This window comes from Magnolia sinica, chromosome 1, assembly GCF_029962835.1.
Source record: "Magnolia sinica isolate HGM2019 chromosome 1, MsV1, whole genome shotgun sequence".
Lineage (NCBI taxonomy): Eukaryota > Viridiplantae > Streptophyta > Magnoliopsida > Magnoliales > Magnoliaceae > Magnolia > Magnolia sinica.
The window spans coordinates 58,874,116-58,898,201 of NC_080573.1; the positions used below are offsets into that span (position 1 = coordinate 58,874,116).

General features: G+C 41.1%; 2 protein-coding genes across 2 annotated transcripts; both read right to left on the reverse strand.

Moving 5' to 3' along the window:
* Positions 1–217: 217 nt before the first annotated feature.
* LOC131246616 (uncharacterized) lies at positions 218–3,419 on the reverse strand. Its single transcript, XM_058246915.1, has 6 exons — positions 3,364–3,419; positions 3,225–3,317; positions 3,034–3,121; positions 2,774–2,932; positions 386–523; positions 218–292 (listed from the first exon to the last, which is right to left on the reverse strand). Exons 1-6 carry the CDS (start codon positions 3,417–3,419, stop codon positions 218–220), a joined length of 609 nt encoding a protein of 202 aa, XP_058102898.1.
* Positions 3,420–7,850: 4,431 nt separating this feature from the next.
* On the reverse strand, positions 7,851–8,839 carry LOC131246621 (protein FAR1-RELATED SEQUENCE 5-like). The gene is made up of 2 exons (XM_058246929.1): positions 7,986–8,839; positions 7,851–7,875 (listed from the first exon to the last, which is right to left on the reverse strand). The coding sequence occupies exons 1-2, from the start codon at positions 8,837–8,839 to the stop codon at positions 7,851–7,853; spliced, it is 879 nt and encodes a 292-aa protein (XP_058102912.1).
* Between the last annotated feature and the right edge of the window lie 15,247 nt (positions 8,840–24,086).

Sequence of the window (24,086 nt, forward strand, 5' to 3'; positions counted from 1 at the left end):
TGGAACTTTGGATGCATCCCTTGTTCTTTCTCCACATATCTTTTTGAATTTATTAAAATCACAGGAAATACAAGCTTTTCCATAATTTCAATTTCTGTACCACAAACATTAGTCTTTTAAAAGAAATACAAGCTAAGTTTGCAAAAATATGGTAAAGCATAATGCATGAAGCTTTTATCAAATTATGGAAAAATGGTAATTAATAATCTAGGAGTAATTAACCATCATTCAAGCTATTTGACTTTGCCTTAGCTTCCACTGCTTTCACACCTCCAGAAACAACATAGTTACGCTACCATTATGGAATGAATTTAATGTCAAATATTGAGAAATAAAGAAAGGCTTGCTAAATTGGATAAAAGAAAATACTCAATGACAATCTCACTGGACAGAGGAAGTTTGCAATTTGATCTTTATTTTTCTCATCTACTTCTTCATTAGCTGCATCGCATAGCAGCTGGACCTTTTCTGAATCTAGTTCTATGACACCAACCATAGTACTATTAGCAGCATCTGCAACTTCCTGAAGAAATTGAAGAAGTATCATTGACTAGCAAAATGTCTTGAATCTATCAATACCAGGTTTTGCAAAGTGAAACTATTGATCATCTACCTATGGAAAGAGAAACTACCCATTGAGCCAGTTTAGATGCCCACCTACATAGCTTCTCCTCTGACCTTGACCAGCCTGAGTCCATCCTCGAAAAGGATCGGTCTGATTTTTATATCATGTTTCAGTTTTGGTGGTGAGTGGGTGATGTTGCTAAGCTTGGCATCTTGGTAGTATCTCTACTATAATCTATATACTATCAAAACGTACTGTGATAGCATTTTCTGTAGTTCTAGATGAAGGCTAGTTCATTTATTTTCTTGTGCTTGAGACCCAAATCAATATCAGTTTTTGCATTTAAAAGAAAAAAAGGTTTGTTTTATCTGTTTTTTTTTTTTTTGTAAAATTTACTTTTGTATTTTTAATTGGTGAAGCCAGTAACCTTGTTGACTTGGACAGTGGCAGAAGATTGCTAGTGGCCTTGTATTATTGTATCTAGTGCTAACACTTGTTCCCTAACCTGAGATTCTAGCAAATATCCTAATCATGCTAAGCATACTTCTTGAAATTGGATCTACTTGTTGATGTCAGAAATGTAACAGAAGCAAGTTACATAGGAACCATGAGAAAGAAAAAGTTATCTCTATGATGCAAAACCATAACAGAATTCACAATTGCAATAGACTGAATTTTCAATCTCTATTGGTAACACCACCAGAATCTACTTCTGGCAGCTTCTCTTATGTCAAAGCCTTGGTTTTAGGTAACTTGTCTTTTTCTAAAACTATATCATTCATCTCTTAGTGAAATTGGTTATTGTTAGTATATGAGAGACATTATTATAATTTCTATCAGGGCATGTACTACAATGGTAAGAAATGCCATTATTGTAATTTCTTTTCTTTTCTTTCTAAAAAAAAAATTTAGACTATAGCTACAGCTATTAACCGTCACTTTTAATCTGGAAACCGTAGCTGTTACTAACCTCCGCCTATTCGTACGATTAAATACAAATATAATCCGTAGCTATATGTCTTTTGAGTTATGGAGAATCTAGCTACGGATTTAAGCCGTATCATTTATTCGTAGCCATATCTTTAAGACCTATGGGTAGATACGGATTGCTACAAATGTACTGCGGCCTTTATCCATAGCTTTTTCCACTTTCTCTGTTAGTATAAGTTAATACAATCTGTTGCATAAATTGTATTTTTGATTTCATACTTTTAGGGCACCTTTGGGCGTCCGTGGTGGACCCCATGTACATGATATGTTGGGGGTCACCACTTTAAATTTCTAAACTATACATATTTCTAGAAAAATGATATTTTACTTTGGCCAAAATGAGATCCATGTGATCGGGAATCAAATCCCAAAACGGGACAAGTTGAACATAGTGAGCCACTAACATTTTGTAAATAAGCAGTTTTCCAGAAGGTGTTTCTTAAGTCAAGGTTGCAAGTGGTGATTGGATATGCTTATTCATTTAGTGGTTTGTAGAGATGCCTGTCAAGTTCTCTCTCTCTCTCTCTCTCTCTCTCTCTCTCTCTCTTTTGCTTTTGTTTTTCCTTTCATTAAATTTTTTTTTAAAGCTTCCATGTTAAAAGATGTACCATTACTTGGTTGTTTCATCTGCAAAGAAAGATGCCTGGAATGAACATTGCCATCTTAATTTGCTATGCTTACTGCTGCAATACAAAGCTGCTATGCAAGAAATCCTTTGTTATGTTAGCATGACCATGAGTTGTAACATGCATGCTTTACTTTGGGCTACAGGCTGTGTTATTCTTTTCGCTTACTAGCATAGAGCCATCTCAGGCCTGTTGTAGAATTATTCTGCAAGAATCCTTTCGCTCACCCATATTGAACGTAACTTCACTGCAATGTAACCACAAATGTGTTGTTTTTATAAGAGATGTTTGTTTCTTGCAGGGGCCAAGGAGCAGCAATAGCTCTTCATCAAATCCGGAATCTAAAACTAAAGACAAGTGTGCTGTAATGTAAAGAAAGCATTTGTATATGATGTATTTCCCTCCCAGTTTTGGCCAATTTGTTGTAATACATGATAAGAACATCACCTAAGCAATCATCATTTGTGTGAATTTCCAATCAGCTTTTTTTTTTTGTTATGTAAATAAAATAAAAATTATCTAAAGCAATAGCCTTGTTAAAGGACTTTCATTTCGAGATAAGCCAAACATCACCATATGTTCATCATACAACCTCATCATCCAACTGGGTTGGGAAGGGTCTTCTCATCTGAATGGTTTTCGAGATATGACCTTCAAAAGTGGGGGCCCATAGTATCAATGGTCTGGATCGCTGAAGCACAGTTCTGTTGACACAAACTGCAAACTGGAGGATACCATCCATGTACATGGTCTGCAGATATCAAAACACCAATATCAGAGGCTATCAAGAAATGTGTGTATTAGAAGTAGCAATTGCCTCATGTTGTCAGGCAAAATAGACATGTCCCAAACCTGTTGACAAAGGCGGTTGAACGATGACCTGTTAGCCTTGAATAGCAGTGCCTTTGTTATTGTAAACTTGCATTGAATGATCTCAGATCTGCACAAAAACAAAAAGTACTTGAAATTGGTAAAAAATAGAAGAGAACAAAAATGCAACCCATGAGCAAGTCAGCACATTGAACGACATGATAGGCACGTACTTATGCTGCAATTCATTTCTAGCCTCAATTAGGCAATTTGCAAACTGGCCAACCTGCACAATGAGAAGCTCTCCACAAGCCTTGCAGGGATGCCTGCCTCACCAGACCTTTTCAATGCTACCAGCTGCATCTTACAAACCCATGAGAGGTTTCCCATACATCACTACCACCACCACCATCATCCACACCATTCATATCAAATGAAAGATGGAGCTTACATGCTTGGAGGGAAGACTAGCTGTAGCTCTTTTGATAGGAGCTGCAGCCAGATCAGCTACAGCAAGGAGAATGGTCTACAATATGGTGGAGGTGAACAGATGGGGGTGAATGATAGCTATTTCTACAGCTGTGGTTGGCAAGAAAAATGGTGGAGGTGAACATAACAACATTTGATTGGATGACATGCCACTATTAAAAATAGAACTCATCTAAAGCATGTTCATAAGGAAAGTATATTAAATGGACTGGCTAGATGGTGTCGGGGCTATTGTGATGTATGTGTTTTCTGCGTACACGCATTCATTCATCCGGCTCATTTTAGGGGATGCTAAAAAAATAAAGCAGACGAAGAGGTTAAGTGAACTATGCCACAAGAAAATATGGTGGTTGAATACCCACTATTAAAAACTTCTTAAGAGCCCCAAAAGTTTTGGATCAAGGTAGTATCTGTGTTTTTCCTCCCACGGTGACCTTATCAACAGGTTTGATGGCAAATAAACATTACAATGGTCCTCCTACGATTTCAATGGTGAGTGTCATTATTCTGTTATTTTTTTAGTATGGTCCACTTTAGCTTTGGATTTACTTTATTTTTAGACACATGCTTTAAAATAAGTTAGCAAATAGACAAATGTCATGCATATAAAACAAACACATCATAGTGGGCCCACAACACCCATCACTATCTAGCTGGGTGATGTTGGGGTCACTCCCCCCAATCTCCTTCCGTTTCACCCTATCGACTAGGCCCATTTTTATTAAGGTCAGTGGTGTAATCAAATGCCGCCACGTTGTGCTGGACAGACATGGATAAAAGCAGCGGCTGTAATTCTTATACCTCAACATAAAGGTTACCTTGTACGAGAATCAAGCTGATTTATTTGATAGGTGGGCCATACCAATAAAATCAATGCATGACCAGGGATCTATGCCAACGTACAGATCTTGCCACCCAGTGTCCAGTGAATCTGCCTGCCTTTCTCACCAAGTAATCTTCAGTGCGACAGCCACCTTTTGCACGGGTTCGGACGTCCTGCACATGCAATCTTTTGGGAAAAACTGTTGGATGGTCATGTTTCAGTGACATGCAACCACAGTATTCTAACCTTTCCACACTGCACCATTTTTCTTAACATTGCCATCTTTTAATTCTACTTTTCTAACTGAACCCAATGACAGAATAAAAAAATGCAAGAAAACAAGGAACCAGTGGAATAAATTTCCTATTGATACTGGATACACTACAAGCAAATTTTTGGTCATAATTTGAAGTATGAATACTTTTTTTCAGTAACTAGAAAAACAAGGCCATCAAAAAGAAATCTGAAAAAAAATAATAAAACAAAAATTAAAGAAAACTTGGTGATAATCAGCATACTTAGAACCTGCTAATCAGGTTGTTGTCAGGGGTTTGAGCACCCATTATGGTGAAATTCCACTGTGTGGTGTGAGTGCGTGTGTAAAAAAATAAAAAATAAAAGTACAATTGACCATTTTCTCCGATTTAATAAAGTGAACTCATGAATTTGCTGCTGTAAAAAAGAAATCTCAACTTGTAAATGTAGTGCTCTACAAAAGTAGGCTGCATCTGGCAGTGCCAACTAATTCAATTGCATTAATTACTCAGGGAAGTGGAAACAACCAAACTAATTCAATTGGGTGAGCGTTTGCAATTCCACTTGGTTTCATAAAGGAAGTTCCAAATGAATCCTTATGAAATCAGTGTGCTTAATCGAATTGATAGAAATCTGAACTAAGCCAAATACTTAGAAAAAGGTCGTTTATTGATTGGATGAGTGTTTATCAGTTGTGTATCTAAATGCAGTCTCAGTAGAATCAGTGTTCTAAACTAAATTGATAGTGAACTAAACTCAGAAATTTAGTTACAATTCTATTGTTTATTGATTGTGTTTGTAATTCAAATCACTTGCATATCCAAAGTTCCAAACACAACCTTAGAGAATCAGTGCACTGAATTGAATCAACACTGAACTAAACTCAGCAAATTTCATAGTATGAGCAAAAGGTTAAACAAAGATGTCGACAGCCAAACAATAAATACAATTACTGATCAATTCCTTAACATAAATATCACACATAAAACTTGTTTGATTACTTGTAATAAGCATAACAGTTAGACTGCAGATCTGTTTTACATACATTGGCTTTCTAACTGAATACATGGATAAAGCTACAAACAGCTAGTGAAGTGATCATTCTAGCTGATGAACTCACAAGCGATGAGGAACATCTATGCTCAATTTGAAGAATCCTTTTTGAAGAAAAAAATTGCCCATCCTTGACAAACAAGAGACGTATTGACTCATATCAAATGAAAGATAGAGCTTACATGCTTGGAGGGGAGAATAACTGTAGCTCTTCTGATGGGAGCTGCAACCAGATCAGTTACAGCAAGGAGAATGGTCTACAATATGGTGGAGGTGAACAGACGGGGGTGAATGACAGCTATTTCAATGGTGGGTTGGATGAAACCCAGAAGATATTCAATGGCTTCAATGGGCCGTGGGGATAAGTTCCATTAGAGTATGGTTATGAATGATAGCTTTTTCTACGATGCAAGTGCAATGATGTTGGAGGGAACAAAGCCCAAGGGAGGGATATGTACAACTGACTGTAAAATCATAAATTGGATTGTTCCGGTCTATGAAAGACAAGGGAAAGCACAAAATCTTGCAATCATACCTAGTCAATTAATATTTCTCACTTATTTACTTCTATGTATGTTATTAGAAAAAAGAAAATGTTATTCAAAATTTCAACGACCTTAAAACACCGATCAACAATGGTTGAATGTTTCACTGTCCTTGAAACATGCATGCAAATATTTTATAATAAGAATATGAAAATCGAAAAAATAAAAATAAAAAATGCACGTTATTGCCATGAAAATGAAATCAATCCACATCGTCGACATTAAGAGTAGTGGATGCTTCAATCTTCCGTGATCTATAATAGGTATCTTCTTAGTAAACAATTTCAAGTTATTCCTGCATACAAAACGACCAGAAAAATTTTCAGTTATACATCCATTGAAACTTAACTATATGCATGAAAAGGAAAAGAACCAAAAAAATGTAGTTATCAAAAGGAAAAGAACATATATTTAAGTTATTGTTTTAATAAAAGGGTTAGAATTCGTACATGTAGCCGATGGCGCAAGCTTGTAGACATTTAAAACACCATGCCTTTGGTACCGATCAATCTAATCATGTGAGATTATATAAGTACGTGAAAATCGAAAGTATATTAAGCATTCATTAATAAATGCCTTGATTGTTATTTTTTAATTACCTTGATTTAACATCCTACCACGACCCTGTACTATATTTTTTCCTCTTGGCCTACCAACTGCTTTTCCCTTTCCTCTTTCAACGTTACTGCCATAACTGTGGAGATAATGAATTTAGTTTAAAAGAATGCAATGTAAGAAATCAAATAAAAATACAAGAAAAAATATATATACCCGGCTTCTTCAAATGCATTATCAAGTTGATTATATATATGATAATTTCATTATCATACCCAATAGCCTACTTATTACACCCACGGTATAACTTACTATTCTGCTCCGTGCCAGATTTAAATCTTTTACTCGTTCGGCCTTTAGTACTAACAACCATCGGATCAAGTACTACGTAAGAGTTCTTAGAATGTGCATTGAACAATAGATTGCTTTCACCACCCTCAACATTCTTATCAATATTGGTTTCTTCTTCGACTCCACATTTTTGACGAACATTTGCAACCAAATCTTCTAAAGCTGATAACACAGGTTCCATTATTTCTGGAGTCCTCGTTCCTTCATTTATTAAATAGTTCATCATACGAGACATTTTATTGCGCCCCAAGATGGTTGACTCATCAATGTTTGAAGACAGAGGAGTTGAGTCACTTTTATTTTTTTCTTTCGCATTTCGTGTCCACCTTTTAAGTATATAATGAAAAGGCATTTTTATGATGGATTCTTCCTTGAACACTACTAATAAATGCCTGCAAACAATCCCACGAAATTCGAAGCTCTGACAAGTACAAGAACCAAACCGTTCATCATGGTTCCAAATAATTGTATACATTTTATCATTCCTTCTATAGTCGAATATATTATATTTACTTAATGGTCCTTCCCTTACCACCAACTTATTAACAAGTAAAGCACTTGCCTTCACCTCTACTTGAAAGTCATAAAATACTTCTCTTGTATAAATTTTTGCCATCTCTATTTCAATATCAATCGAGGTTATTGCTACAGGTATACTATATAAAGTGTCACAATCCGATTTTAACTCATTATGCCGACGTTTTTGTAAAGCGCGATCATATCCTTCTGCAAATTCTAATAACGTTGACTTATGACTTACAAAATAATCAAAGAAGGCATTCATACCTTCACTCCATTGTGTCGTTGACATCCCTGCATAAAATGTTTTCTTGACATAAGCTGGAATCCACATTTTACGTATCGTGTACAAATCTTGTAACCATTTATTTTCTTCAAGATTATAATCTACAATCATTTTTGACCATAATGCATCAAATTCGGCTTCCTCATCGCACATATATACACAATTTCTCCAATCAGTGTTGAATGATGGGTTCTCATTAATTACTTTACCTAACTTCTCTGGAAGCTTCTGAACAATGTGCCACATGCACAACCTATGCTCGGTATTCGGAAATACACTTGCAATTGCAGCAGCAATTGCTGGATCCTGATCTGTGATTATGGCCTTTGGAAGCTTCCCACCCATAGCTTGTAACCATGATTGAAATAACCATTCGAAATCTTCAATGGTTTCACCAAATAGAAGCCCGGCACCAAACAAGATAGATTGCTTATGGTGGTTGACTCCGACAAATGGACCAAATGGCATATCAAATTCATTTGTCTTGTATGTTGTGTCAAAACATACAACGTCACCAAAAGCTTCATAGTCTATTTTTGAAATATTATCTGCCCAAAAACAAGATGTCAATCTACATTCATTGTCAATTTGGATTGCATAAGTAAAATTATCATCATTCCTCTGTTTATTTTGAAAGTAAAGAAGCAACTCTTGAGCACTTTTACCATGTTTGTCACGCCTTTGAATTTTTAAAGCATTTCTTGCATCTTCATCAATAAAACCCATTTTCTCAGGTCCTCCAGCTTCATTTGTAAAAAAATTTAACACCTTAGCTGTGCCAATACCTGCTTTTCTCATGTTATCCATGACAACCTTATGAGAATCTGTAAAATGTCGATGTGATCGTAAACAATGAACCTTACTTGGACTCATTAAATTGTGACTATGTGCTTCCACAAATGTCTTAACTTCCCATCTATCTGATCCATTCTTGTGAACTACAATCTTTGCCTTGCAATCACATCTTGTCATGGCTCTTGGTCTCTTTTTATGATCTGTTGCTTCTATATGCTTGCGATGTCGATACCCTTCCTTAGAACATATAAAACTTCGCATAATTGTTTCACCTGTTTTCATACTATTCCGCGTTGAACCTTTTCGTATACTAAATCCACACCATCTAGCATATTCATTGTAGAAATCATATGCAACATTTTCAGAAATGAACACCATACCAACTATTGGTTTCACTTCCTTGGGTGCCTCTGGAATGAAATCATATGGATGTGAGATTGTTTCTTCATTATGATTTGTCTGGTGTTCATTATGATTTGTCTAGCGTCCATTATGATTCTCTACACCTGCATTAGGTTGTGACTCCATTTCCCCAACTACAAGTTCAAAGTAAACGTAAATTCGGTTAATCAAAAGCTACGAAATAAATGTGAGGGCACAAAAATTACTATTTATAAATGAAGAAGAAAAAATATTTAAAAAAAAAAAAAACAATAACAACCCTTAGCTTAATCTAGTGAATCATATTGGCATATTCTACAAAAGTATTAAATTACTCTCTTCTATATAATTTTAGGAATTGAAATCAATGAGCATGCAAAAAAAAATTATTTAATTGTAGAAACATAATGATGAAGTAACCCTTGAATCAGCCCAATTAATCACTAATCAGGAGAAAGCAATAACTATTCTGTTTTCAAAACATAAGACTAGTAGAAACATGAGAGAGAGAGAGAGAGAGAGAGAGAGAGAGAGAGAGAGAGAGAGAGAGAGAGAGAGAGAGAGAGATGCCACTAACATATAAAACTTCCTTAGAACATATAAAACTTCCTTAGGCATGTGGCTCTTGGCCTCTTTTTATGATCTTTTAAAAAAAAAAAAAGTTCAAGCAGGCAACCCAAATGCTAGGTTGTCACATGTTGGGCTAAACTTCATTCATACCTCAAGCAGCCAACCCAAATGCCAGGTTGCCACATGTGGGGCTAGCAAACCTTTATCTTAACAATTTGGCTGTATGAGCCAAATTGTCATTGGGAGCATAATAAACCTGTTGTTTGGGCAGCATGGAAAACAGAACCTGCATTAAATGGGCATTTGCTCTTCTTCTTTCTTTTCATTTTTTTAATTCTACCACCCAGAATCACAAGTCAGATGAGAACTGTTTTGTAGCACATCTCATCACCCTTGGGAACTATGGTCACCCAAATAGATTCCACAAGCCTCTCATTCAAGCATTTAAAAAAAAAAAAAAAAACAGAGAGAGAGAGAGAAGGTAGTGGAGTCATTTGATCCTATGGCAGAATATGACAGTTGATATGCAGATGCTCAAATTATACATGTGACATACATTAACTCAAATTAAACTGACTAAATTATCGAACCCACTGTCCCGTAGTCAGTCCCAAATTCACGTTGGTTGAATAACCTAACCTCTGATTCGTGGCCACTTGTTAGTTTAAACATCCAATAATTGTGTGATCATCAAATAACCAGAATAAGATTTTGAGCCTTCAATTTCGAGATTTGAGGGCAAGTGGCCTGATTTAGGAAAATTTTGGGAAATTTGAAATTTTCCAAAATTTCTACCAAATTACTTGCAATCTTACTCTCCAAACATGAATTGAAACATGGATGAGGCCTGATCTATTGATTTATGATGTTTTTGTGAAATTTCAGGAAAAAATTTATATATATACATTCTTCAGGATTGCAAATTCTTCATGATTGCAAATTTATGGTTATGAGAAAACATGCAGCCACTCCACATTTAGAAAAAAAAAAAAAAAACCTGCATACAAATTATTCTTGTTGATGTTAATGGAACTTGGAACCCCGGCCCATGACTGTGGAGAGTTCCGTTTGTCACAAAAGCTTGACCGCATTATTGCGGAATCACCAAAACATGTGTATTTTCATTATCCAAACACTAGAAATATATCAAACACATGATCCAGAGCATCTCAATCTGGAAAAAAAAAACCAAAATACAGGGGCCTTACCTGTAAGGCTCAATCCGAGGCTGCACAGCGTGGTGGTAGGGGTCTTACCTGTAATTTGAGGCTGCACGGTGTGGTGGTAGGGAATGAGGGAGAGAGAGGTGGAGGCGGTCGCGGCTGGCGGTACCGATTGAGGGAGAGGAGGGAGAGAGAGGTGGAGGCGGACGCGGCTTGTGGTACCGATTGAGGGGGAGAGAGAGAGAGAGAGAGAGAGAGAGAGAGAGAGAGAGAGAGAGAGAGAGAGAGAGATTGATGTTTAAACTAACAAGTGGCCACGAATCAGAGGTGGAGGCGAACGTTGCTGGTGGTGGAGAGAGAGGGCTGCACGCGGTCGTCGCTCATGGCAGGGATTGAGGGAGAGATGGGGCTGGTACTGAGGGCGACGGAGAGAAGGTTGCAGGGTTTGGGATTCAATGTAACCGGAACGACCGGTCTGTCACAGGGAAATTCCGCCTTGACGCCCACCGTTGATTTCAAACTTCTCCATCCGACGGCTAGCAAGTTGACAGCGCTCGACCTTACGGAGTGCTATGGTAAGGTCGAGCGTATAGTACCTTTTCCCATATATATATATATATAACCTCTTGGAAAGTGGATTGGCAGGACTACCACACACCAGCTATATAGCTGTGTAGTGACGTCACCAAGTTCCATGGGACCCACCTTGATGTATTATTCTATATCCACAACCGTCCATTTGTCATGGACATGTGCCCACCCCACACGTGTGACACGTGTGGGTGGGACCCACCTTAGTCTATGTATTGTATATCCACTCCGTCCGTATGTCCAGGACGGTGGACCCCACTGTTTTGCATGTGTTTCTCCACACCGTTCATCCATTCAGCTCATGTGGGGCCCACCCCACACGTGCTACATGTGTGGGATGGGACCAACCTTGAGGCATGTATTGTATATCTATGTTGTCCATTTTGCGGCCCGCCGTGATGCATGTATTGTATATCTACGGTGTCCATTTTGCGTCCCGCTGTGATGTATGTATTGTATACCTTTGCTGCCATTGGTGTGACCCATTGATGTGGCCCACTTGATGTATGCAAGGCACATTGGCATGGCCCATTTATGCGGCCCACTTAATGTATATGAGGCCCATTAGCACGACCCATTGATGCGGCCCACTTGATGTATATGAGGCTCATTGGTGCGGCCCATTGATGCGGCCCACTTGATACATATGATGCCCATTGGCGCGGCCCATTGATGCGGCCCACTTGATACATTTGAGGCCCATTGGCGTGGCCCATTGATGCGACCCACTTGATGCATGTGAGGCCCATTGGTGCGGTCCATTGATGTGGCCCACTTTGAAGTATTTGTGGCCCTTGAATGAGGCCCATTATGATGCATATGTGGCCCATTTGGTGAGGCCCATTGTGATATATTTGTGCCCCATTTTGTGAGGCCACTGTGATGTATTTGTGGCCCTTGAATGAGGTCCATTATAATGCATATGTGGCATTTGGTGAGGCCTATTTTGATGTATTTATGGCCCATTTGGTGAGGCCCATTGTGATGTATTTGTGGGCCATTTTGCGAGGCCATTGTGATGTATTTGTGGCCTTTGATGAGGCCTGATATGATGTATATGAGGCCCATATGATGAGGCCTGATGTGATATATATATGTGGCCTTTATGATGAGGCCCATTTGGTGAGGCCCAATGTGGTGTATATGTGGCCCATGAGTGGGGCTCGATGTGGTGTATATGAGGCCGTTGTATGAGGCCATGGGCCCACTATATGTTCAGCTCCATGTGGCCACTCCTTGGGAGCAATGTTGGTTAAATATCCACATTAATGGGCAATGATGGTTAAATGTCCACATTGTCACCTTCCCTTAGGCCTTGTTAGGCCCATTCTCATCCTTCTCTAAACAGGTTAACCCTAATCATTGGGCCCCATTGATATGTGTATGATCCATCTATTCATATTGGGATAACCCATAATGTTGGGCCCCTATTGGTTGCTAGTAGGGTTCTTTTTAATCTTGGAATCCATCTAGGACTTATTTGGGCTCCCAAGGGCATCTAGCCGGCCATATGATAGTATGGAGAAGGAAACCCGTTCCGAATCCTTAGACCATAGGTAGCCCACCTAAACCCAACCTTGATATGAGGAGAGTTCATCATCACCGTAGACGGAAGGATCTGTGCTATCACATTTGGAATGTCCACAACTGAGGATTGACCCTTATGTTATGGGTCTACTGTCCATCTATGGACCCTACCTTATGTATAGGTTGATTATCGATGCTGGCTATGAGTACGTGCTAGCATAACATCATACAAGCCATTGAGATGATATGAGGCCCATTGTGATTGTATTAGACTCATTCTCATTTCCCTTAGTGGGCTATCCCAAATTGATGGGCCCCTATTATTGTTAGTATGATCCATCTCGTCTTATTGGGCTATCCTAATTCTTTGGGTCCCCATTGATGTTAGTAGAAATACCTAAACCTGGAAGCCCACTGTTAGACCCATGAGTAGGCCATATAGACCCATCCTTGTTACGAGGAGGATGCATCATCACCTCTGGCCATAAGTAGATTTGGTATATCCACTGTTGAGGACCGATCCTCATTTCATGGATCAGATCTGTCATCCTTCTATGGACCCTGCTATATATAGGCCAATTATTGATTGGGACTATGTTAGTCTACACACTGAGTTTGTATTAGCATAACATTATGATTGTATAAGGTCATTGTGAGGTCCACTGTGATTATATGAGGCCTATCGTGCTTATATGAGACCCATTGTGACCATGTGAGGCTTATTGTGATTATAAGAGGCCTATCTTGATTGTATGAGGCCCATTGTGAGACTGTATGAGACCCAATTGTGATGTACGAGGCCCATCATATGTGTGAGGACCATTATGTGTGAGGTTCACCATGTGTAGGTGATTATTGCACACCACCCATTCACCTATACGGGTCATGGGCCGTCTTATACTGGCCCACTGTGATGTATGCGATTATAATCATGCTTGGTATACTTCATGATACATGCCCATACGCATCATCCGTATGCTTGTTATGAGTGATTGAGCATAACATGTGCCATTGGGCAGGTTGTTATGGGGCTCCCTGATATGCGGAGTTGTCTCACATGAGCGCGCGATACGCGCGGGGTTGATGCATGACTGATTTGTTTGACTCATGCACTCACATTTTGTGATATAACCACTGTACGTCCTAGCGACATTAGGGCCGTAGCCTCCACAGGCATATCGTGGATGGCCAGATGGGACACCAGAAATCTTTTTCTACATGGGGTGTCAATATATCCCTGGATGAAAGTTCCTAAACCCTCAAGGTACCAGAGGACGCCCCAACGTCTAGAACGAGTGGATACATGAGTGCTCAAGTGCTGAATACCAGTAGGCCACGTCTCTCACTGTGTCATGGTCGGTTGGGAGGGGGTGTGGCCTTACTCGCCTGAGGGAGTAGGCAATGCTAGGCTGAGTCTAACTAGCTTATAAATGGGTCTGCTATCGACAAGCCGGGTAGGCATTGATATACTGCTGGCAGGCGGGTAGTGAGGTCTCTTCCACTTACCCAGTTGTGTGCTTGATGGGGCGGTAGGTGGCGTCGAGTGTACTAGACCCCGGTGATGATCCCAGAGATGTACGATATTGATATGTGGATTTACTGAGTAGGAGTTGTGTACTCAGCACCTCATTCATTCATTCACTATTCACTCGGGCTGGTGGTGTATAACTAGATCAATGTGTACCTTCATAATGGCCAGGATTTCAGTTGGGCGCGTGGCCAACCTGAGATCAGGAGTTTACCACATTGAGTCTAGCTATCCAAATTTAGGTATGGGACTGGTTTGGATAGAAGCCCTTTGTGATGGACCCCATAGCTTGTGATACTACATACTATCATCCCGACTCCACACTTCAGCTTGGTCATTTCATTCACACTGCATATTTCATTACATCTTAGCACATGACCTTTGGTTTACCACGACCTTGCGTTACATAACTGATCTGCATTGCATACTCTGACACTATACGACTCATGGACTTGCCAGTACTTCCGGCATTGTATGATTTATGGACTTGTATCACATATTTGGCTTACTATGTTTTCACATTGCTCTGATATTTCATACTTAGCACTTATCTTGCGCACACACTTTTACTACCCTCTAAGCTTTCTATAAGCTTATGCACAATAGATGCGTGCAGGTGGCGTTAGGTTGCAACAGCATTGAGCTTGGAGCGCGAAACTGTCTTTTGAAGCTTTGATTTTAGATATATGTGTTTCCGTTTTGGCATTGTATTCAACTGTCTATATTAGTGGATATGTGATGATGATGTTGTCTTTGTGATTTGGGTAAACTTATGGTTATGCTTCTTACAAGAAAAATGTACATTAGAAAAACCTCCTTGTAGGATCCCTGGATCGGAAACTGGCGTATGGGTGCTGAGAGCCAAGAATGGGGTACTACGAAGGCTGTCCGCACCGGATTCGGTGATCGGGAATCTTGTGAGCCCGATTCCTGAGTTTAGGGCGTGATAGTGTGGATATACATCATATGGGCCTCACGGATGCACAGTGTGGATTTAACACATATATCACGGTGGGCCGTAGACGGACAATGTGTATATAAAAATCCATATATCAAGGTGGACCACACATAGATGGATGGCGTGATATACAACACATCATCAAGGCAAGGGCCCACATAGTCCAAAACGGACGGACAATGTGGATGTAAGCCACATACATCACGGTGTGCGCCACACAGCACACTGTCCAGATGGACGGTGTGTATATAACACATACGTTACAGGGGGTCCCACTGTCTTGGACAAATGGATGGTGTGTATGTAGAATAAATACATCAAGGCGGGTCCCACCCCCACACGTGCCACATTTGTGGGGTGGCCCATGTCTAAATAGATGGACAGCTGGGATAAACACATACATCTTAGTACGTCCACACCGCACCGTCCAGATAGACAGTGTGTATTCATAATACATACATTAATATGGGCCCTGCCCATTTAAAACGGATGGACGGCTAGGATAAAACCCATATATGATGGTGGGTCCCACCGTCCATTAGCCTGGACGGTGCTGGACACATGTGCAGGGTGGGACCCCTACTGATGCATGGTATAACACATACCCTGAAATAGGACCCAGAACTTGCTAACGTCAACAACATCCATGTGCTGCTGGCCGTCCAGCAGACGGACGGCCCAAATGTAACACATGCACGAGGTGGGTCCACACGTGTGGGACCCACACAGTTTACTGACGTAAATACAACAACTATATAGTTGGTGTGAGGTACCCCAGCCAATCCACTTCCATTTTAGGTGGGTCCCATGTGTGACCCACCAGAGTTTTGAATCAAACTGATATTTATGTTTCCCTTCATCAGGGTCTGTCTAAAACGGACGGCCAAGGTGGGCCGGTTCGCTGGACGTCAGCAAGGTGGGTCGCACGGGTGGTCGACATGGATATAGAATACATACATCACGTGGGGTCCACAACACATGGGAAAGAGAGAGAGAGCGAGAGAGAGAGAGAGAGAGAGAGAGAGAGAGAGAGAGAGAGAGAGAGAGATCGGTGGAGATGGGAGGAGCTCCACCACTATGAGCTCCTCCATGCACATGCATACATCGAGATGAGTCCCACCACATGTGGGCCCTCAAATAGAGATTAATGATGGAAATCTTAAGATCACCCACCGATTTCACTTCTTCTTTAGCTCCTTGAACTCCTTAGCTCCTAAGCTTCTTCTTTAAGCGTGGATGAAGAAGTTTAAAGGGTTGGATGGTGAGATGAGGGGGTAGGAAGTGGGTCACACTTGGCTATTCTCTCCTTAGAGCTTGGGAAAAATGGGTAGAGAATAAAAGAGAGAGGTGATGGGTGAGGGTGTAAGGGATGGGTGGAGAGAGAGAGAGTTGACTTTGGATGAGAGAGGTATAGGTTGCCATGTGTGGATGATGAAGTTTGAAGGGTTGGATGGTGAGATGAGGGGGTAGGAAGTGGGCCACACTTGGCTATTCTCTCCTTAAAGCTTGGGAAAAATGGGTAGAGAATGAGAGAGAGAGAGAGGTGTTATAAGAGAGAGGTGATGAGTGATGGGTGGAGAGAGAGAGAGAGTTGACTTTGGATGAGAGAGGTATAGCTTGCCATGCCTTATTGGTGAGAGAGGGATGGGCTAGGTATGTGTAACGCCCTGAAATTCGGGGTCGAGCATAACTCAGCTCCCGAGTTCCAAAACATCACTCATGCAACATATTTAATGATGGATGTATGTTGACTGTATTAGTGCATAAAACATGAAATAGATTAAGCCAAAACACAGATATAATTCAGGGATAAGTGAAGAAAGCAAGCGGAAGACTTATAGAAATATATGTGTACAAGTGTAAATCCCTGAAGTACATTCACCAACCAGGTCGTATGAAAGTGTTACTTAACAAAATTACAAGTATCAAGTTACATCATTTAATCCCAAAAATAATCCCAGAGTCCCGCGCATCAGAACAAGGATCGCTAGAACCCGTCTGAAAACTGCATATAAGAGAAAGCAGCCTCATCATCATCCATCTCCCGCTCTGCCTCAGAAGTCGCATTAACATCTGCAACATCAGAACCTAAGACAGAGTCTGGTGGGTGTTTAACACCGCCCCAGAATGTGGGAGTGAGTGATCAACTCAGTGGAACAATAAGGCACTGGTTAACATTTTATCAGTTCAATCGAGCAGTAATGATAAAGCAGAACAATTAAATAAATCCTAAGTACTCTTGTTATTGCAACGATGTATGCAAAATGATGCGTGCCCTCACGCGTACACCCTCAGCGTCTTCATCTTACGTTACGCATGACACCGCCTCAAAGTGCGCCACATCTACAATGCACATGCAAATGCGGTGCATGGATATGATTACCAAGTTGTTATTAGTCCTTTTCACACAACAGGATTGGGAAGCTAAGGTACCTTCCTCATATCACCATCCAAACAGTGATCCATTCTAGGGTCGTCAATCCTAGGCATCTCATACGATCATATGGTTTCAGGTCATAGCAAAGGGCTCGTCACCGATCAATGCACGCCTTTCATACCTTTATTACTACAGTTCGGCTCGTCACCTCAATGCGGTAGCCAGGTATGCTCGAGGTCACTACAAAGGGCTCGTCACCAATCAATGTAGGCCGACAGCACTAATATAGTGTCCCATACCACCATAATCGGCTCACGAGTTTAGTTGCTTACTGGTCACTACGGGGAGGCTCGTCACCTCAGCGTAAGCCGACAGCTCGACCACAGCGTCCCATACCACCATGTCCGGCTCATGAGTCTTAGCGGATCAAGGTACCATGGTTAATAGGATTTCACTGGTAAGTTCGGTACCCTAGATTCAAGCAGTAGCGTCCATACATGGTGAACATACATCGGACAATCGGGTTACTTGACAAACTCGACTAGCATGAGCACACGTTGGGTTGAATGACATAGAGTGTGCAAACACTCCGCGTGGCCAAACCACTGCCGCCAACTCTAATACGGCTCGGGTTCGTCTAATTACATCATACGTGGCAAAAGCAACCTTAACCACGATCTTAAGGCCGATTACCGATTTCCTGGACTAATGCATAGTCCCACACACATTACACTACTACAGATATTCATATTGAATGTAAAACAGTAAGGAACAACTACTTAATTCAAGTGGTACTCAAGCATCTGAAGAATATCAACTTAACATAAATGTAAGCATAAGTAATGCTTGAAATTAAATAACATGGAATGTAACTAGCAAGAAGGAAATCATACACACTAGTGGGAGAGCTGAGAATCACTCCTCAACGCCCATACTAGGTTCAAATATCACACCTTAGATCATTCAGACATTTCTACAAACACTTAGGATACATGATACAACATACATGACGTATGTTGAAAAACAAGCATTTGGACAATTCCTTTTACCAAGGAGTTGTCATACATACATCTAGCATACATACATGACAAATAATTATGGCAAACACAAGTGTGTATTTTATACATATACGGTACTTTATACATACACATAGAATACACAAATCTCAATATAACGCATGCATATTAGGAACGCAACATAAACACAACATTTGGCATGTGAAAACTCATCCATAACAAGAATAAATCATTAACTGGCATTGAAAGCGTTGAAACCCATAACCTATACGCTTAAAGTCCGCACCTTAAGCCAGAAAAGAAACACCGAATTGATTTAGACGAGTTGTCTTCGTCAACGGCGATAGAATACCCTAAAATAAGGATAGAAATGAGATACAACAACACCAAGACTAATCTAAGCTCTAACACAGATTAGGGTTAGGTTAACTTACCCAAAGATGAACTCAGAATCGTCAGAATAACGATTCGAAGTGAAGGTTCAAGGATACAGAAGAATAGGAAAGAATCCAAGATGATTCACCAACTTCTCTCTCACTTTCTCTCTCTTTTTCACTCTCTTTCCAAGCTAGGGTTAGAGAAAATTCGTATGGAAAAGAGAGCTAGGGTTTAAGGACTATAAATAGGCCTATCTTTGATGAAAATAACCCTAGGGCCAAGGTATACTTAGGGTATAACCAAAACCAGCCTCTCATGATCCAACGAAGCACTTCTGGTGGGCCAAATACCACGAAAGGTCGGACTTAAGCTCACTGACCATGGATCTAGGTCAAGCTGAGTTTTCGTACCGACTGGCTCTTCAGATCAGCCGTGGCGGACCACACTCAATTCAACGGTCACAGAGTCTCGATCAGGTCCACAAGCACAAGGACATGCCTGGGCCATCTTCCCTGATCAGAGGGTGAAATTGGGTCAGAATCCAATGGTTAGATAGCTTAAAATCATCGCGTAAGCGACATGACTCAGATTTCATAAAAGCTTATTAAATTTCCAACCGTTCTCACACTCTTCACTCCGAACTCAATCAAATCGACCCAGAACATCACATGGACTTGATTTTCGAGGTGATGGTCAAGCCTAACACGGTGACCGCAACAGCCTAAGATCATCGCCATTGGACTTTCGACGCGCGGTCCAGGTCCGATCCAGATCTTCCAAAAATTTCCCAGAATAACTGGATTTAGCGATGGATCCCAGATTTCAGAGTAACATAGCGCTAACTAATCTACAAGTTTTGAGCCATGCAGATACAATTTAAAGTGATTGATGCAGATTTCACAAGCAATCGAGTATAGCGCCAATTACCCCAAAAATAACTACTTAAGGAAAATTAGCACAAAATTTCCAAGGTCGTTACAGTATGGGTTATACTTTGATTGATTGATGTGATGAATGGTAGAGATTCTCTTGAGATTTGCAACATGCGACGTTTTTCTCAAAATAAACGCGGGCCCACAACTCCTAGCTTGGGTATCGTATTGGTGCGCGAGACACGGTGTTGGAACCCGGCAACTGCACAGTCGCTAGGGTATAAGTCTCAAGTCGAATTGACTCAGATATATGGGATGCGACTTAGGGTCACTCGCAGACACCAATTACAGGTCCTGGGTTGTCGAAATTCAATGAGAAGGATCACGGAAGTCTAAGGAACAATATGGACTAGGATATAGGCCTTACATTAGAAACTACAATTTTGACACAATCCAAGATGGGCCGCACAATGCACGCGGGCCACACTTGTACAAATCCCTATGTTTTTAAATCAATAAATCCATTAATCATCAATCCATCAATCCATCTACCCATCCATCAATCAAGTCATCTATCACTCATGTCACTTTCTCCCCATTAGTCAAACAAAACTATGTCATTCTCATGTAACCCATACCCCTACCTATGCTAGCCATGATTCTTTTCTTCTTTTTCTCCCCATTTTATCCCTTCATCTTCCCCTTATTCCCTCCCTATCCTAAAATCTCTACTAGAAAAACTCCCTAACTCCTTCTCATTTTTACAATTTCCTAGCAAGAGTAAAGAGGGAATAAGAGAGAAAAAATTAGTGTAAGGCTCGTATCCTAGTCCGTACCATTCCATAGACTCTCGCGATCATCCCTGTCGAATTCCGGCAACTCACGACTTATAATCGGCATTTGCGCATGACCCTGAGTCGCATCCCGTAGATCTGAGTCAACTTGACTTGAAACTTGTACCCTAGTACCGCACCGTCACTACGGTTCCAATGCCGCATCTTCCACACTGATGCGATACCCAGACCAGGAGTTGTGGGCCCACCTATTTTCTAAAGAAATGTCGCGCGTTACGAATTCTGAGAGAATCTCTACAACCCATCACATCAATCAATCAAGTACTAGTCAAGTACACAACCCGTGCCTCTCCCATCCCTTTCTTACCAACAAAAACAAGCAACCCATACCCATGCCACCTCACCCCTATAAGTTAACTCTCTCTTACACGCACCCATCCCTCACTTACACTACCCATTCCTCTCATCCCATCCTTCTTATTTCACTACATTCTCCACCATTTCCAAGCAACCATGAGAGAAAAAGGCTAGGAAAGAAGAGCTAAGTGAGGCCCACTCCCTACCACCCAATCTCTCATCCTAGCCATCCATACTTCATCATCTTCCATCAAAGAGAGAGCCAAGGAGTTTGGCATTCCATCGGACCAAGAAGATCTAACAGTGGGTGCTTTTGTAGGATTAGGTTGTATTTAGTTGATGGGCCAAGTGGGGCCTATTGATTGATGGTATGGATCTCACTTTGGACCCTAGGTGTGGCCGATGGCCTGCTATGATTCATAAGATCATCCCATGATAGGGCCATTCTCCATGGACCCCATCATGATGTTTATTTTTCCATTATTAATGGTAATCTAGACCTTGCATTTTGGTGGAGAAGGGATCTCCACTGTTGATTTTGATTGGTGGGCCCACATGTAATGGGACCCACTTGATATATGTTGTAATGCATGGAAGGGAGCACCCATAGTGTCAGGGTCCCTCCATCGCATGCCGTCTCTCTCTGTTTCTATTTTTTTCCTATTGCGGCCCACCTTGAAGAATGGGTTAGATCCACGCCATGGATGGTGGAAATTCCACCATGATGTATGTACTTTGTATCCACATCGTCCAGTCCATTGGACGTGGACCCCACCCATGATGTACATGTTATGTCCAAGTCGACTGTACGTGAGGCCCACATGATTGTATGTTGTGTCCAGACCGTTCGTTAGACGGACATCCAGCCCCTGGACGTTGTAGCATCATCACACAAATATATATATATATATATATATATATAAAATAATATATATAATATAATATATTTGATATATATGTAATATATATGTATTGGAGGTGGGCACCATGTTGGACCCACCCACCATGGTAGCAGATTGGCTGGCCTACCACACAGCAGCTATACAGCTGCTGTGATGTGGGGTAAATCCACACCGTCCGTCTATCTGGTAGGACCCACCCCTGGTGTAGTCCAGACCGTCCTTTTGGACGGTGGGCCTGGCCACCTCACCACCTATATAGTTGTGTATTGACGTCAGCAGGTCTGTGCGACCCCTGACCATGATGTATGTGTTATATCTTAGCCATCCGTCCGTTCTGGACGGGTGGGGCCTACATTGGTGTGTTGTATATGCACACCATCCATCTGGACGATGCTACATGGGCCACCCCATGATGTATGTGTTACATCCGAACTGTCCATCCAATTGGCAAGCTCGTCTCAAGGCCTGAGACTAAAAATGAGGCAGATTTATTAGGTGGACCACACTACAGAAAACAGTGGAGATTGAACGTCCACTATTAAAATCCTTTTGGGACCACAGAAGTTCTGGATCAATATGATATTTGTTTTTCCTCTTGATTCAAGTCTTTGTGATTGTATGAACAGATTGGATGGAAAATAATTATGATGGTGGGCCCTGTGAAGTTTTTAACTGTGAAAATCATTATCTCCATTGTTATTTGTAGTATGGTCCAGATGATCTTCTGATTTGATTCATTTTTGGGTAATGCTCTATACAGATCCCTAAATAGATGAATAGTGTAGATGGTGCGGCCCATTGATATGGCCTGCTTGATGTATATGAGGCCCATTGGTGTGACCCACTTGATGTATATGAGGCCCATGTGAAGCGACCCATTGTGATGTGTATTAGGCCCATGAGATGCAGCCCATTGAGATTATATGTGACCCATTATGATTGTATAAGTCCTGTTGTGATTATATGAGTCCCGTTGTGATTATATGAGACCCACCATGATGTATGTGTTATACATATGTCGTCTACCCATTTTAGGCCATAAACCCCATCGACTTATGTAGGCTTACCTTGTATGAGTGATGGGCCCATGCCGTCTATCCATCTCCTAGATATTTGGAGGGCCGAGGGCCCCGTTATGATTTCGATTACCAAATCGGCCACACCTTGGGAGCAACGGTGGTTAAATGTCCACCGTTGGGAACCATCCAAGGGCCCACCATAAAGCCCATCTCCCCATCCTCTCTTTTACCCCAACCTTGAATGGAGTCCCACCATAATGTATGTGTTATTTATATGTTGTTCATCTATTCTTCCAGATCTCATAGGGCCGTGGACCCCAGTGAGAGTCAGGTCCAAATCCCTAGTGGACCGTACCACAGGAATAGTAGTGGTTAAACATCTACCGTTGAAAACCATACCTTGTAGGGTCCACTGTGATACCTAATTTTCAACCCATCTTCCCTTATTAGGCTATCCCAAATCACTGGGCCCCATCGATGCCAATGATACCCATCCTTCCCTTGTTGGGCTATCTCAAACCGTTGGGCCCCCATTTGATATTGATGCTTTCCACCATACCCTGTAGGACCATCCAAGACTTAGAGCCCATCTTGTGTTCGTACCAGGCCTTACATAGGGAATGTGGCCCACCTAGATGCATGTGTTTATCCAAGCTTAGTAACTTAAACCCGAGGCCCCACTTAGATGATGAGTAGGACCGTTTGTAGGGTTACATAGTCCTGGATGTGTGGATCCTACCAAGGCCTGCCTTGTATTCGTATCAGGCCCTCATAGGAAAGCCCAATTGTTCATGATAAAGGGAGCAAGGAAGCCCACTTGTTGTATACCCGTTTAACTCACCCCGTGAGATGTATTCTACCTTGTAATTGATTGTTAGGACCTCATGTTATGTATGTATCATCCCTACTATCCATTTACCTTCTTAGGATGAGTGTGAGGCCTAGCTTTGACATTAGTTCATCATCATCACCTCCCTTACCGTAGATGAAA